A 16,764-nucleotide genomic window follows, 5' to 3' on the forward strand; every position below is an offset into this window, starting at 1 on the left:
TGAGTTTTAAGCCACCGGGTCCGGGACGCAAACTGTGGTCGACTACGTGGGAGTCCAGTGACATAGCCATTACGCTAACTGCTGGTCCCACCTTATTCTATTTTAAAAGCTATTTAGTCCACATTGATATCATGCGTCACCCATTAGAGGCTATTCATAGCATGGTTCATTCTCTATCACTGACTACCGTTGTAACAGGAGTAACAGTGAGGAACTGTTTAACAACTGGTAGCATCAACCTGATGATGGAAGAGAAATGCTCTGAAGTAGAGCTCACACTGGAAACCACCAACAGATCTCCCTAAAATCCATGTTTGATTTAGAAAGTTGTGGACTGGGGCCTGAGGTTCTTTTTTTTTTTTTTAATCATTTACAAAAGTTATTTAATTGCCAGAGGGTACATGCAGAGCAACAGAGAGAGAGAAAGAGAGATACAGAGGGTGTGCTTCCCAATATGATGTGGTCATGTCACAATCCATTCTCTTCCATTTCTCCTGGGACTGGGGGCATGCCATGTACACATGTCTGGTTTAATTCTAAAATTGCTAGGGCTGAGATTCAAACCATTGTCAGTCATACAGTATCTGGCTCCCTTAACTACTAACCTATAGAGCTAGCCTCCTCAGCTCCTGGGTAATGACAGTGTTGCAGGTTGACAGACCATACTTTGAACAGCAAGCATCTAAAGTTTCGAGAACCTAAGATTTACACTCAGCTGCCTATGATCACCAAGTCTCTGTCCTTTCATTTCATCAGGGATTTTTTAAAGATCTTCTAGTCAGTGGACATTTTCCTAAAATGACATCTTAAAAGAAGGCCCCATTTCTTGGGGCCAGTGGATGGCATAGCAGTTATGTTCCTGGACTTCCACATGGTCAACCATGGTCTGAGTCCCAGATCAGGTGACTTAAAACTCAGGCTGAACGTATGTTTATGCATGTCCAAGATCTTGAGAGGAGAATAGGAGAGAAGGGATTGTGGCATGGCCATCCCTCCTGGGGGGCAATTTCTCACTTTCCCTCTCACTGTCTCTGTCACTCTCCAGCAAGTACAAGCACACTAAGGCAAAAACTCTCAAAAAAGAAAAAAAAAAAAGACGACGATGAAGAAGGCCCCATCTCTTGCTTATAGAACCTTTGGTGAAATTATATTTAACCTCAAAAACTCAGAGTCCTCATCTGTAAAAGGGCAATAGAAATAATAATACCTATTTCACATAGAGCTATTTATAAGGTAAATGTCTAGTATTTACTTAGTACTTATATATAAAATAGACTTTTTAAGTGCTAGTTGTTAGAATATAAAACAAATTAAAGTAAGCAATATTGATTGCAAGTGGTAGGTTATGAATTTTGGAGGGCCCACATACCATCCCCCCGATCCTCAACATGTCTCATGGCCTTAAGACCACCCCAAACAACCTTTAGGGCTGGGCGTAATAAATGGAAAAAGGTCTTCCCTAAAACCATGGAAACAGAAGACAGATTATTTGTTCATTCTACAACAGTTATTGAAAGTCTATCAGGTTCCTTGTATGCTGGGTACTTCCCTAGGCACCAGGGATAAGGTACATCTGCAGCCTACAGTTTAGAGCCACTGTAGCTTGGAGACATCTGGGGAATTTATAAATCATGTAGCATTATACATAATCTGCAGTACTGTATGATACTGACATTTTTTTTTTCCAAGTGAACTAAGCTTCACATCAGGGAGGCATCTAACTTACCGGAGTGCAATATTCCACCATGGGATAGTGCATTTTATGGCCTTTCGCAACTCGACCAGAGAAAAAGCAGCTTTGGAAAATGTCATAATTAAAGTGCTTTAAACTCCTGTACCTAGTAAAGAACAAAAACAAACACATATGTATTTCTTCAAATCCAATCCCCAAAGAACACTCTCTAATAAGCCTTCTACCACATTGTCTTAATTCTAGAAACAGAATGCAATGTTCATTAGTCCCACAAGGTAAGTGATTAACTTCCTACCTCCAGATTTCTCTGGTGCCTCTCCTACAGTATCAAAACATTTTGGCAGAAAGATTATCCTATAAAACATATGGAAGGAGGGAAGAAAAACACAGCTCTTATTTAAACTCCACTAGGAACTCTTTCAGACTAAGTAGGAAGATACTGGCAAACTTCCAGTCTCTTGAGGACCAAATGCTCAAATTTGAAAGAACTTCTAAGAGAAATAGATTGATATACTGCATGCCCTCTACTCCTCATGAGGACAAAAGTTTTATGAAGCTTTTTTTTTTTTCAAAAAATTATAAAGATAAAGCAATTGCATAAGACAAGGGAGACTTAAACAAGAACTCTCCATCTCTCAATGAAAACAAGTTTGGCTTTAGTTACATTTTCCAACTGACTGACATGATTCATTTTCCAGCAGTTACTTGGGTGATTTCCTTTCTCTCCCTTTCAAAAAAAAAAATCTCCCATATTACCCACAAATGATGACTGAAGCTCCAAGAAAAAGACAAAATTTGGATTTGATGAAGAACTTATATTCAGAAAATACTCGTCAGTACATTTCCCTCCCCCAATTTTCAGATAACTGTGTTGCATCATACCCACAGCTCCCCCCCGCCCCAGGCTTTTGTGCTCTCAGTAAGAATCGGTAGCTAATCCAAATAAATATATTCCTTATGATACATATGGGAAAGTGGGAAGAAATGCTACCTTATTAAGATCTCAACTATCTTTCAAGAGGTGGGGAGGAGAAAAGAGAAGTGTTCATTCCTAAAATGATCTGCTTTGATAAAGACAAAAGAATTGAAGGTGGAAATGCACTCTTAGATCCTCTGCTGTATTCTTTTTTATTTTATGAAAATTTCTCTCATATACAAATCCCACTTGCTAAGGACTTGCTAAAGAAGCTGAGAGAAGAAAGGTAAGAAATGTATCATGTAATTCAGTCACCTCCCCCATGCACCCCACTCCCATGGCATGATTACCTGCCAAACACCAGGAAGACAAGAAGATGTCCTTTGTAACCACTGCCTACTCACTGTTTTCTATCTAGGCTATAGAAACCCCTAAAGGTTTTTGTAAAACCTCTTTGTAAATAACATGAAATATGGAAGGATAAACACCAAGAGTGAAATAATTCCATGAATAAAAAGCATAAAAAAACAGCCCACAGTAGCTATTAGGAAATAAGGTAACAAAACAAGTCTGAGCATAACTAGGAAAGAGTATTTACTTAGCTGCTAAGTGGATTCTGAACAGGCATAGACTATCCAGTTAGTTTACAACTTTGGCTTATTCATCACTATGGAAACCTTGTCGTGGATTCAGATGTTTAAATACAGCATTGTTTCAGAATTAGGATTCAGGATTATTGTTAAATAAGGTTAATTTGTTTTAAAATATCCTGTCTCCCCTCAGGTCAATAAAGCTAGAGATTTAAGAGCCTATTGTGTATCCCAAGACATTTTAAGAATATAAGAATAAAAACCTGCTCTTTCCTATCACTTTCACTTTTGAATTGTTCAAGAATTTGTTTTTCTGCTCCTTTGTGAATTTTTCATTTACTTCCTTTTTAAAAAAATTTCCTTATAAGTCCATTAGGAAAGTATGTAAGGAGTGTAACCTGATTCACGGATAAAGTTCTAGGATGCTTGAAACAACTGTTGCTTAAAGGGAAAATGTGGTGCAAAGCGAGTAAGACACTGAGCTACCATGATGTTTCCTCCCAGGATAGAATCATTTCTTAGTTTTTGAACTAGTTCTTGCAGAGTTTCTATAAATAGAAAAGATATGAATAAAAGAAAGAGATGGTAAAATCTGTCTTGGTTCCAGGAAGTAGGAGGTAGAGTTCATCTGTATGCCCTCGACAAACATTTCTCTAGAGACACTTGGTCCCATTCAACCAAAAATGTGGCTCTGAAGAGTTGAAGAGTGAAGCTGGAAAGGGACACCTGCCTAATGACTCAGATTCACCAAAATAACCCAGTGATTAGGGGAGTGACAGGAGTGATCGATGTTCCAGCCTAATCACCTTCTCTCCCACTTTGGAGAGGAACAACTTCGTGACAACTGGCATTGGAGAGAAAAGATCAAGTTATAAAAAGGTAAGAAATGGTAACGAGAACGTGATGATTTTTGTGTTCCTAATACCTGAATCCGATGATTGGACACTCCTTGCAGATGTTACACTTGGCCTGATGCTTGGCAGTTTCTGCAGCAGCCACTCTGTGCAGGACGGGCAGCCACACCATGGACTGGGGTTCCAGTCTCATCCAGTCTAGGAAGAGGGCTGCTTCAATCTCGGGCTTATTGTTAGCCTGCCAAGACAGGAGAGAGAGAAGGAGGGCAAAAAGAATGTAAGAAGAGGTGAGGAAGTAAGGGAGGCATAGGGCAGTTCAGGTAATAAGTTAAAATGAATTAAAAAAAGGAAAAACAATATAGTTGCAAATCCAGGTCTGCTTTTCTCAGCCTGTTACCACAAATGTCCCCGTGACACCCACAACAGCCACCTGTCCCTAAGGCTTTGCTAAGATAACCATTACTCTCTTCTGGCTACTAAATGACAATAAAACAAAACAAAATCAACAAATGAGATAAGTAAAGCAAAATACATACCTGAGACTATATTTAGTTTCAATTTTTTGAACAGATATATAAAAGTTAGCCACAAATAAATGCAAGTGGTTATTGATAATATTTCAAAAAAGGGAAATAAATAACTCAAGGACTATTGATTCTTTCCTGGAGAATCTATTTTCCATAGAACCATAATGTGAGATTTTAAAGTTTATCTGGTTCCATGAGAGAGAAAATGAAAAAGAAAAAAAAAAAAAAAGAAAACCCTCCATAGGACATGGTCACACCATAATCCCTTTTCCATTCTCCTCTTGGGATTTGGGGCATGCACGCACATGTATCCAGTATGTTTCTCAAGCAGCCAAGTCTGGGACTCAACTGTGCAGTTGGCCATGTGGAATCCAGTTGCCTTAACCACTAGGTCACAAGCTGGCCCCATTATTTCACTTTTATCTCACTTTTTTTGTTGTTACTGTTGAAGTCAGTAGTAAAGCTGATTGTTGCTCCTTTGAAAGCAATCTGTCTTTTCCTGTCTTCTGTTGTATTTGTAAGGTTTTATTTATATGAATTAGGACTCACTGGCTTCTTTAACATGTGGTTTACAGTCTTTAATCACTTCTGGAGTCTTCTCAGTCATGATCTCAGTAAATAATGCCTCTTCTCCATTCCTTTTCTATTTTGCTTATAGAACTCTATTAAATAACTGTTATTTTCTCACCCTCCCTTGCTCTGTACAGGCCTGGCCTAGTTTCTCCCTTAAAAAAAAAATCCTGCCTCACTGGCTTCTTTAACATGTGGTTTACAGTCTTTAATCACTTCTGGAGTCTTCTCAGTCATGATCTCAGTAAATAATGCCTCTTCTCCATTCCTTTTCTATTTTGCTTATAGAACTCTATTAAATAACTGTTATTTTCTCACCCTCCCTTGCTCTGTACAGGCCTGGCCTAGTTTCTCCCTTAAAAAAAAAATCCTGTTTCATGCCTAACAATTCTTTCTTCCCTATTGTTTGAGTATTCATTTCTATCTTCAGCCACATCTAGTTTGCTGTAAATCTTCAAGTTTTAAATTTTAGTTATTGTACTTTTTAATATGTATAAATTCTATTTATTCATTTTTAAAGTCGCTTCTAAAGTTGCTGTTTCCTGCAGATACTTTTCAATGTTGCCTTTTTATTTTTCTAACAGAGTTTCCATGGTTTAAACCTGCTATTGAAAGTAGTTAGATTATTTAAGAAATTTTGTAAATTAATAAAATGTGGGGAGAAAAAGGAATGGAAAACAACTGTAGACAACTGCGGTTTGAGTCCCAGATCTGGTGGCTTGCTTTTTCACTTTCTCTTTCTCTCTCTGTGTCTCTCTCTGGTAAATTTAAATAATAATAACAACAACAAATAAAATAAATAGATTATATTTTCTGAAATATGATATTAACATTGGTCTACTGGTTCTCACTTACCCTGAGTTCTTTTTATTTATTTATTTTTTGAGAGGTTTCTGTTATAGGGCGTGTGTACTCGCCAGAAAGACAGAGAGACAGAAAGCAAGAAATTACCCCCCAGGGGGATAGCCATGCCGCAATTTTTTTCTCCTCCATTCTCCTCCCAGGATCTTGGGCACACATGCACAAGCGCCTGGTGTGAGTTTAAGTCACTGGGTCCGGGACTCGAACATGGGAGTCAACTACATGGGAGTCCAGTGACATAGCCATTATGCTAACTGCTGATCCCACTTACCTTGAGTTCTTGTAGGCCTTTTTTTTTCCCTAATTACTGCTATCCTCTTTTCTTTTGTTTATTTATTTTTATACATTCAACCACTTTATATCATTATAGTTTGTAAAGTGAATTTTCCCAGCAAGAATACACTGTGTATTAGTCCAGTTAAAGGTATTATCATACATGTTACCATCAACAGATAATTTCCATTTCTGTGTCCCTTAAATGTTTTGTTCTTTTTTAATGCACTACAGTGACCTTAAAAATATTTTCTGGAGATATTTTGAGCACTATGAAAGTGCCTTCTCCAGTCCCGAGATGGTTTTCGTTTGCTTTTGCTAAAATCCAGGAGTCATTACTCATTCTACAACCAATTTAAGCTTTCAAGCTTCTTAATTTTCCTGCATAACATAGGATACTTACTATCATTCAAGTAATGAGTACTTGAACTTCAAACCCTTGTTGCGTTCTTGGAATGTGTTTTATTGCAGAAGGCTCTATCCATATTTCAGACAGAAACTGACAGGTCATTTGGCCTGCAACACTGAATGGGTGAGCAGTACTCTAGTTGGTACACCTTATTATAAATTTAACAACATTATAATGAGTTGTTTAACCTTGGATTTCCTAGCTGCAAAGTGGTATCAGTTCAAAGTATTGATCAAAAGCTTCTGTTGAGTACTTTCCTCTGTGTAGTGTTATAACAGAGGTACTCTATGGAGGGGAAAAGAAAAAGAATCATAGAACCTGAAGAGGAAAGGGATCCTATGAGTCAATTCTTGCTTTCAGAATTGCACCAAAGAGCTACAAGACCTTCAGGATTCAGGGAGTGCAAACTCTTACCCAATGCAGTGTGTTCTTAACAGTCACTCTATAAATACCATCCATGTGAGAGAGGAAATGTCCTCAAAGGGTGAGCTTGAACATCTGTGTACAGATAACCCTGGGTCTTTTCTTTTTTTGAGAGAGAGATTTTTGCTATTAGGGTGCATGAACTCACCTGAGAGACAGAGAGAGACAGATGAAAAGTGATAAATCACCACCACCACCCCCCCTAAATGGGGTGGCCATACTGCAATCCCTTCTTTATTCTCCTCTCAGGATTTTGGACATGTATGCACACAAACTGGCATGGGCTTCAAGCTGCTGAGTTCAGGACTCAAACCATGGTTGGCTATGTTGGAGTCCTGTGCTTAACCACTACGCCACCTGCCAACCTTCAAGTATCCCTGTTTAAAATGCTTCATCTCACTGAACTGAAATCATCCAGCATAGCGGTTGGGGAAAAAGGCTTGAGTCAAACCACTAGAGTTCAAATGCTATGTTTGCCACTCACTGGCTGTGTGACCTGGGACAAATAACATCCTCTCTCTGTGTCTTAATTTTCTTCTGTTGTGAAATGGGAACACTGTTTCCTACTTTGTTTTAAGATTACATGAGATAACGAATGTAAAGCACTTGGAACAGTGTCTGGCACATAACAAAAATTAAGTTTATTATTGTCATTGCTATTGTCATTATATTGGGTCGTTGGAAAAGTTATGACACATTTTTGCATAGAAAAACATAGAAAAGGGGCCAGTAGGTGGCATGGTGGCTAAGGAAGCTGGAATCCCACATGGCCAACCACAGTTTAAGTCCTGGACCTGGTGACTTGCTTTCTCACTTTCCTTCTCTCTCGCTCTTGCTCTTGCTCTCAATCTTGCTCTGTCCCTCTCTGGCCAAATTAAAATAAATAAATATATAAAGTTAAATTAAAAATAGTAATTCTTTAAAAAAAGAAAAACAGAAAAAATACATCATGACTGGGACCAGCAGTTGGTATAATGGCTGTGTCGCTGGACTCCCATGTAGTCAACTGTGGTTCAAGTCCCAGACCTGATAGCTTAAACTCACACCAGGCACATGTGTGTGTGTGTGCCCAAGATCCTGAGAGGAGAATGGTGGAGAAGGGATTGTGGCGTGGCCATCCGTAGTAAGAGGTGATTTCTCGCTTTCTTTCTCTTTGTCTTTCTGGGGAGTGCATGACATCAACCCAATAGTATCTGACTGGAAAGCCATAAACTCTTGGCCTTCACACAGCCCTGTAAATATTTTACCAGACCTATCAGATATGTACCTTTCTCTTCATCCCTATTCCTTCTATTTCTATCTCATATAATATGGCTTAGTTTGACAGTGTCCTCTAGAAAATATTCTCCAAATATGATCAGTTGGAAATGGTACCTCCATTTCTCTGGATGTTATAATCGGATTACTTTCTTTTGTTTTATCTTATAGGCTTAGACAGGGTTTCTATTCAATAAAATCTCTGGGTCAGTGTTTCACAGTGGTTCCAGCAGATCAATCATCCAGCAAAATGTTTTGTGAAAAATTAAAAAAAAGGTCAAATTAATTAAGGAAACACTGCACATTATATTCACCTCTTAAAATTCTTAATACACATTAATATAGTAAAAGCTGCAAAGGTCATCAGTACAGAAAAATGTTAAACTTTATTTGACCTTGGAATGTCCACACTTATTATTCAATGATCCCCAAACTTTTATCCATTTTTTAACTAATAAAGCCTGAGAACACCACACAGTATTAAAGCCCTGTTGGGCATTATGAGAAATGCTTTTCTTGGCTGTTTCCCATTATTCCTCCCATCAAATTGTCCAACTGGGGTTTCTTTCCTTTCACTTTTGTCAAGAACTCTTCTTCCAGTTTGAGTGCACTGTAAAATTTCATCAATATTTTTAAGAATTCTGACATTTCAGGCAATGAATTAGCCATTCTTTCCACCTTCAGGTAATCAGGATATTTTAAAATGTGTTCTTTCATCATAGCAAAGCCACTGGTGAAAATATCAGCTAGGCCAAAGTTGAACATGAGCTACTCCACTACAGCCTGCACCTCAGGTCAACACAAATCCACAATTCAGTCCTCTGTGGTTGTTAAGCTATGGATCTTGCCAGTTATATCATCATCCAGTCTCTTTGCATATATCTCTCCATTGTGTAGACAAAGACACAGTAAGAAACCTTGTCAAAAGAAGTGCAAGTGTTCAGTTACAATATGTATGTCCTATAACAATCTTTTGCTCCACTGGTCTAGAAACCAACTTTAGTAAAATAACCCTTTCTAGCCAGAAGACAAACCATTATAGAACAGTAGTAAATTGAAAAGCACTACTAATTCATGACTATTTAAAATAGGAGCTCATTGGAGCATAAGCTGAATCTATATATTTTTCTGACTTAAGTTTAAATGATAGTTTAATGAGGGAGTAAAAGAAATGCTGCAGAAAGCATCTGTTCATTCTGAAAGACCAAAATAATAATAATAATCTATGAGTCAACCACAAGTGTAGATATAAAAAATAAAGAAAAAATACCATGTCTATGATGTATGAGTAAAGGTATATAGAGTACAGCATGAGGAAATTACCTCATTACCTTCACTGCTGCTTTAAACCCTTCTTAGAAAACAGACTAATTCTGATGGCTACAAGCGACCCAGAACGTAGAGGAATCTTGGCAGCAAGGCACAATGATAATTAAAGGGTATGAAAGACCTGAGAACAGCTTAAGGGAATTGGGATTATTTAGACATGGGGGGGGGGGGGGGAGAGGGGAAATACGAAAAAAAAAGGGGAGAAAGAGTAAGAAAGAGTGGCTGAATGGGCGATTTAATAACAGTTTTCAATTATGTGAATGGCTCTTGCATAGGGGCCTGTGACCAGCTGTTCGATCCCTCCACTGAGGACAGAACAAGAAGAAACAGGCTTAAGCAGCATGAAGAATTTAGGCTGTAAGTCATACGGAAGAAGTTCCTGATGCTCAAAGTTGTTAAAGTATTAGTGTGAATTACCAAGGGAAGCTGTAGAATGTTCTCCTCTTTCAAAATACTATAGATTCTCCTGTGCTTAAAGGTTGGAAATTCTCAAGTTTCTTTCTAGCTCCTAAGATGCAAGATCCATCATTTTGGCTCTGTTAAAACTGCTCGCCGATGCCAGCTGACAGCATCGAAGACAAGATATGGGGATTCACATTCTCATTCCGTTTCGATCTTTCATTTTTATGACAAACCATTCTGTATCCTAGTGGTATATTCCCTCTCCTTTTGTCTGGCAATAAAGAAGGAAAGAATTAAAAACTAGGCTAGCTTCTATAAAAATCTAACAGAACTAGAACTAATACTCAGTTAAAAATTTGATCATTCAAAAAATATATATACAGGAATAGATTGAAATTATAGGAAGTAGTTGAGGTCAAAAGAGGTACAAGATGACAATCACTGGATTGAGATAATCCTAGTAGGTGCCATTATTTGTTGATATGCAGCTAGGCCTCAGATACATGAAGGATGACCTTGTTCTCACCTCTCTCCCCTAAATGCCAGTTTCAAGCAATCTAAGCAAAATCTCTTAGAAAGGCCATGTAAATTCAGATTTGGTTTTGTTTCTTGGCTTTTTTTTTAACACCAGAAAGTGCATGTCTGCGCATGTGTGCACATGTGCATGGGACGGGTGAGGGGAGAGAGAAAGACCTCTTTAGTGGGGTCAGGTCATGCCCTAATCCTTCTCCCTCCAATTCTCTATCCTATCAGGATCTTGGGCATGTGAACATGTGCCCAGCGTGTTTTTCGAGTCACTGGGGCCTGGACTTGAACCATAAGGGATCTGACTTCCTCTATATAACACCTAATAGCTATGCTCTAGGATAGGCCCCAGCTTTTGTTTTGGCAACACCTCCTTTTTCCTTGTCTATGGTATGTGCACACACTGTGACAGCTACAGCTTGGCAGTATTGTGGGTTTCCCTTCCTTTTCTGTTTGTTCTTACCTATCAGCAACTACCCATAGCACTGAAGCTGGGAGAAGGAATCCTTGTCATTCCTCTTGCTCTTTTACAGCAGATAGGAGGGTGCCTTTATGCTAATATCATCTTCATATAAATGTTAATGAGTCATGAAGACAGTTAAAGAAATCCCAATATCTGGGCCAGCAGGTTGCATAGTGGTTAAGGTACTGGACTCCCACGTAGTTGACCGCAGTTCAAGTCCTAGGCCTGGTGGCTTGAAACTCATGCCAGGAGCGTGCACATGCATGGCTGCCCAAAAGTTGCAAGAAGAGAATGAAGGAGAAGGGATTGTGGCATGGCCATCCCTGCTGGGGGTTGATTTCTTGCTTTCTGTCTCTCTCTTGGTCTAATAACAAGTGTGCATGCCCTACAGCAAAAATCTTTATGGGGATTCACATTCTCATTCCGTTTCGATCTTTCATTTTTATGACAAACCATTCTGTATCCTAGTGGTATATTCCCTCGCCTTTTGTCTGGCAATAAAGAAGGAAAGAATTAAAAACTAGGCTAGCTTCTATAAAAATCTAACAGAACTAGAACTAATACTCAGTTAAAAATTTGATCATTCAAAAAATATATATACAGGAATAGATTGAAATTATAGGAAGTAGTTGAGGTCAAAAGAGGTACAAGATGACAATCACTGGATTGAGATAATCCTAGTAGGTGCCATTATTTGTTGATATGCAGCTAGGCCTCAGATACATGAAGGATGACCTTGTTCTCACCTCTCTCCCCTAAATGCCAGTTTCAAGCAATCTAAGCAAAATCTCTTAGAAAGGCCATGTAAATTCAGATTTGGTTTTGTTTCTTGGCTTTTTTTTTAACACCAGAAAGTGCATGTCTGCGCATGTGTGCACATGTGCATGGGACGGGTGAGGGGAGAGAGAAAGACCTCTTTAGTGGGGTCAGGTCATGCCCTAATCCTTCTCCCTCCAATTCTCTATCCTATCAGGATCTTGGGCATGTGAACATGTGCCCAGCGTGTTTTTCGAGTCACTGGGGCCTGGACTTGAACCATAAGGGATCTGACTTCCTCTATATAACACCTAATAGCTATGCTCTAGGATAGGCCCCAGCTTTTGTTTTGGCAACACCTCCTTTTTCCTTGTCTATGGTATGTGCACACACTGTGACAGCTACAGCTTGGCAGTATTGTGGGTTTCCCTTCCTTTTCTGTTTGTTCTTACCTATCAGCAACTACCCATAGCACTGAAGCTGGGAGAAGGAATCCTTGTCATTCCTCTTGCTCTTTTACAGCAGATAGGAGGGTGCCTTTATGCTAATATCATCTTCATATAAATGTTAATGAGTCATGAAGACAGTTAAAGAAATCCCAATATCTGGGCCAGCAGGTTGCATAGTGGTTAAGGTACTGGACTCCCACGTAGTTGACCGCAGTTCAAGTCCTAGGCCTGGTGGCTTGAAACTCATGCCAGGAGCGTGCACATGCATGGCTGCCCAAAAGTTGCAAGAAGAGAATGAAGGAGAAGGGATTGTGGCATGGCCATCCCTGCTGGGGGTTGATTTCTTGCTTTCTGTCTCTCTCTTGGTCTAATAACAAGTGTGCACGCCCTACAGCAAAAATCTTTTGAAAAAAAGGAAATCCCAATATCTGGACTTTCTAGCAAAAGAACTGAATTATCAGTATAATAAAGTCAAAGGGCATTATCTGGCAAGTTTGTGTAATAGGGAATTTGCTGAGGTTCAGAATAACTTCTAGGTTTGATATTATACTTTTCATAAACCCTTGGGCATGACAGGGCCAACTGGCTGCCAGGAGGTCAGCCTGACTACTCCTTTTTCTCTCAGGACAACGGTAACAATTCATGGCTATCAAAGAAATGCAACGAGAAAATTTCTTGGCAAGCTGCACATCTAGCTACCATAAACAAATACATCTTTTTTTTTTTTTTCTTTTCCTGTTTTAGAGACAGGGTCTTGCTATGTGACTAGGCTGGCCTTGAACTCATGATTGTCTTCCCTCGGCCTCCCAAGAAACTTGGCATATATATCAAACTTTTAAGAGAAGGCAAGTGTCATCTAAATAGCAAGGTTTATAAGAACCATGTCAAGGGAACCAGAAGTTAGCGTAATGGCTATGTCGCTGGACTCCCACGTAGTCGAACGCGGTTCACGTCCCGGACTCAGTGGCTTAAAACTCACACCGGGCGCGTGTGCGTATGCGCCCAAGATCCCGAGAGAAGAATGGAGGAGAAGGGATTGCGGTGTGACCATCCCCCCGGGGGGTGATTTCTCGCTTTCGGTCTCTATGTCTCTTTCTGTCTGTCTGGCAAGCACACCCCCCATCAAGAAAAAACCTCCCAAAAAAAAAAAAAAAAAAAAGAACCATGTCAATACCTAAAAAACTGAAATAGTATACAGAGTAGTAAACATTAAGCACCAGGTTGTGTACAATAATTTTCATATGATAGCAAGGAACTACTATGCTGGAAACAATATTACACTATTCCTCCTTAGTTTGTTTCCTAATTGCAGGTTATTTAAACATTTATTTAAAAGACAGGAATTCTGCTTCTGTACCCTCTGTAAAAGTTTGCTAAATTAAGGGCCAACTATGTGGTGTAGTGGAGGCTGGATTCCACTTGACTGACTGAGGTTTGAGTTCCAAACCGGGATAACATACTGAGCTTGTGTGTTCATGTGCTCAAAATCCCAAGAAGAGAATGGAGTAGTGATTGTGACATGGCCATCTCCCCTGGGGGGGGTGCTCTCTCACTTTCCTTCTCTCTCTCTCTCACCAAATTAAAATGAAGTTTGGGCCAGTAGGTGGCTTAGTGTTTAAGGTGCTGGAATCCCATGTAGCTGACTGTGGTCTGAGTCCTGAAAACTCACGCCTGGCGTATGTATGAGTGTGCCCAAAATTCCAAGAGGAGAATGGAGGAGAAAGGATTGCAGAGTAGCTATCCCCTCGGGGAGTCATTTCTTGCTTTCTGACTCTCTGTCTTTGTCTCTCTAGCAAGTGCACATGACCTGAAGCAAAAATCTAAAAAAGAGTTTGTTGAATTGAATGGTAGGTGAGGATTAATCTGTGATTAGATTATAATAAAGGAAGGATTACAAGATTGTGAATGAAGTAAGAATGATCCTCCCTACCTGAAGTAAAATAAAGACCACCTAGTCATTCATTCCAAAAAGTAAAAACTTATAGAACTATCCTAAGGGGAAGACAAAATAAGTTCATTATCAAGCTGCCCAGAATTTACTTTTAAATAGTTAAAAGTGAATGTCTGTTAGTTTGTCTGTGAGGATATCACACGCAAAAGGCTAATAGACTATGTCTAAACTAAAAAGGTATGTTTAGAATGATCTGACTTCAAATACAGGAATACACAAAATTTACACTTGGCGCTCTGAAAGGAAATTCAGGTAGCCACACTCTAGGTCAGTGACTCTCAACCAGTGATGATGCTGTATGCCAGGGGATAGCTGACAATGTCTGGAGATATTTGAGGTTGTCACAACTGGGAATACTGCGAGTATGTACTAGTTAGAGGCAGGATCCTACTAATGATCTTTTTTCATTATTGTTTTTGTTCTGAAGAGAGATTTTTGCTGTGGGGCATGTGTGCTCACCCAAGACACAGAGAGAGACAGAAAGCAAGAAATCACCCTCTGGGGAGATGGCCATGTCACAATCCCTTCTCTTCCCATTTCCTCTCGGGATCTTGGGCACACACGCACATGCGTCCGGCTTGAGGTTGAAACCACCAGGTCTGGGACTTGAACTGTGGTCAATTATGTGGGAGTCCAGCAATGTAATCATTATGCCATCTGCTGGTCCCCCTGCTAATCATCTCACAATACACAGGATGAACCTTCACAACAAACAATTAGAATTACCCAGGCCACAGTGGCAGTAGTGCCACAGTTGAGATACTCTGCCCTCATGCTAACATGGTTCATTTATCAAAACTTAGAAACTAGAGGCAGCAATAATGCAACTGCACCCACATGGGAAGGTTCTGGGCTTGTGTCCTAGAGCCTCCTTGCACATGCCAGGTGGGTGGGCATGTGCATGTGCCTGTGATCTGCGCTGGCTGACGATGGAGGTGGGTAGCAGCACGAAGACCATGTTGGGATGCCTATCTCTCTCTCTCAGAAGAAATTTTCCACAAAAAATAAGAACAACTAAGTAACCAACATTGGTTCATCACTATTAACTAAAACCAGTCTTCCCTGGAGCCCTGCAGGGCATCTAACAGGCAGGTATCTATCCTCTGCAACACAGAAAGTAGAACACTATGATAGGACTATTGAAGTACTGATTGGGAAAGAAATGCTACACTAGTCGTTTACTATGGAGAAAACAGAAAGGACTAACAAGTAAAAAGCCCCAAAGTAGAAGTCATGAGGAAACATGCTAAAATGACAGACAATGATTTAAAATCAGAGTGCATCTCAGATGGTCAACTCTGCACAATGTGTTCCAGGATAAACAGCAGCAGAAGTTTCTTTATTTCATCATGGCGAATAATTACCCCAAGCAAGGTCAGCTAGCACAAGTATGTGCCTGTGCACTCACATGTGCACATGTATGTGTGCGTATATTTTAGCTTTATTTAGTAGAGTCCCTGGCTATTTAGAGGGGGGAAAAAGAATTAAATATACAAATACTGAATACATAAATAGGCATGAATAGAATTTCCGAGTGTTCTTATTGAGAGAAAAAGAGAAATTATGGAAAACACAGAGTGCAAACCACAGGTGTTTTTTTTTTTTTTAAAAAAAAGGTTAATCTCTCCTTCCTGGCCATTTTTGTTTGCCATTTTCCATAGTAAAATGTTCCCATCATAAATCCACATAACCATTTCAATGTCGCTGCCATTGTTAATAGGTAATAGCATTAACAGCAGACAATCCAACTTTTCTCTGGCTCTGATTATAAAAAGTCCCAGCATTTGGAAAGATTGCTGAATTTAAATTTACCAAAACTGTTTTGTGAATTATAGTCTGTACACAAAGATTTAAAACTACAAGGGGAATGGCTAGCCAGGGTCAGGCAGTATAGGACAGGCAGTTCTTGACTGTTCCCTGAGCTGTTATTACAATTTCTTTTAACAACCTCTAAATCTACCAAGGGCATCAGTGGAATATTTTACATAAGAGAGAAGTCTGCACTAGCAATGAACATAAAAGGAGGAACAAGAACAAGTTGTAAAGAATATTAATGACTCTTCTCCCAAACAATCCCAATTTTTATGAAAATCAAATGAGTGATAAAAAAAATCTCTATAAAACTATACAAAACCTGCATGTAACAAATAAAACACAAGGAAGGTGACATTTTGATTCTCTTAGCCACGAGGCACTTGTATTTTACCTTTCAGTTGCTGAGGAAACCATAGTGTAGGGGTGCGAGGAATCATTTACACGAGGTTCCACACGAAGTAGTTACACATCTGGCTCTTCTCTGAGAAGTAGCATGTGAAAGCCACACTCTATGGACAAGACTGTCTTCTATATCTTATAACTCTATTACAAGAGCGCTTATCCAGAAGATCAGGTAAGACTTAATTGATAATGGTCAAGCTTTAAAATAAGCACAGTAATTCATTTCCCTTTCTGCCTTTATAATATTTAGCATATAATCAAAGAAACTTGGGGATAAATAACTCCTTTTGCTTTAAGAG

General features: G+C 39.4%; 1 protein-coding gene across 1 annotated transcript in view; it reads right to left on the reverse strand.

The window, feature by feature from the left end:
• The window catches only part of DMD (dystrophin), a 1,496,890-nt gene that overhangs the window by 67,321 nt on the left and 1,412,805 nt on the right, over positions 1-16,764 (reverse strand). The window contains exons 38-39 of the mRNA XM_027775723.1: positions 4,125-4,291; positions 1,727-1,838 (exon numbers count right to left, since the gene is read on the reverse strand). Coding sequence (XP_027631524.1) covers positions 1,727-1,838; positions 4,125-4,291 — 279 coding nt within the window. The remainder of the gene's footprint in view (positions 1-1,726; positions 1,839-4,124; positions 4,292-16,764) is intronic.

The sequence above is a fragment of the Tupaia chinensis genome, unplaced genomic scaffold, assembly GCF_000334495.1.
Source record: "Tupaia chinensis unplaced genomic scaffold, TupChi_1.0 Scaffold000600_1, whole genome shotgun sequence".
In the NCBI taxonomy this organism is placed as follows: domain Eukaryota; kingdom Metazoa; phylum Chordata; class Mammalia; order Scandentia; family Tupaiidae; genus Tupaia; species Tupaia belangeri.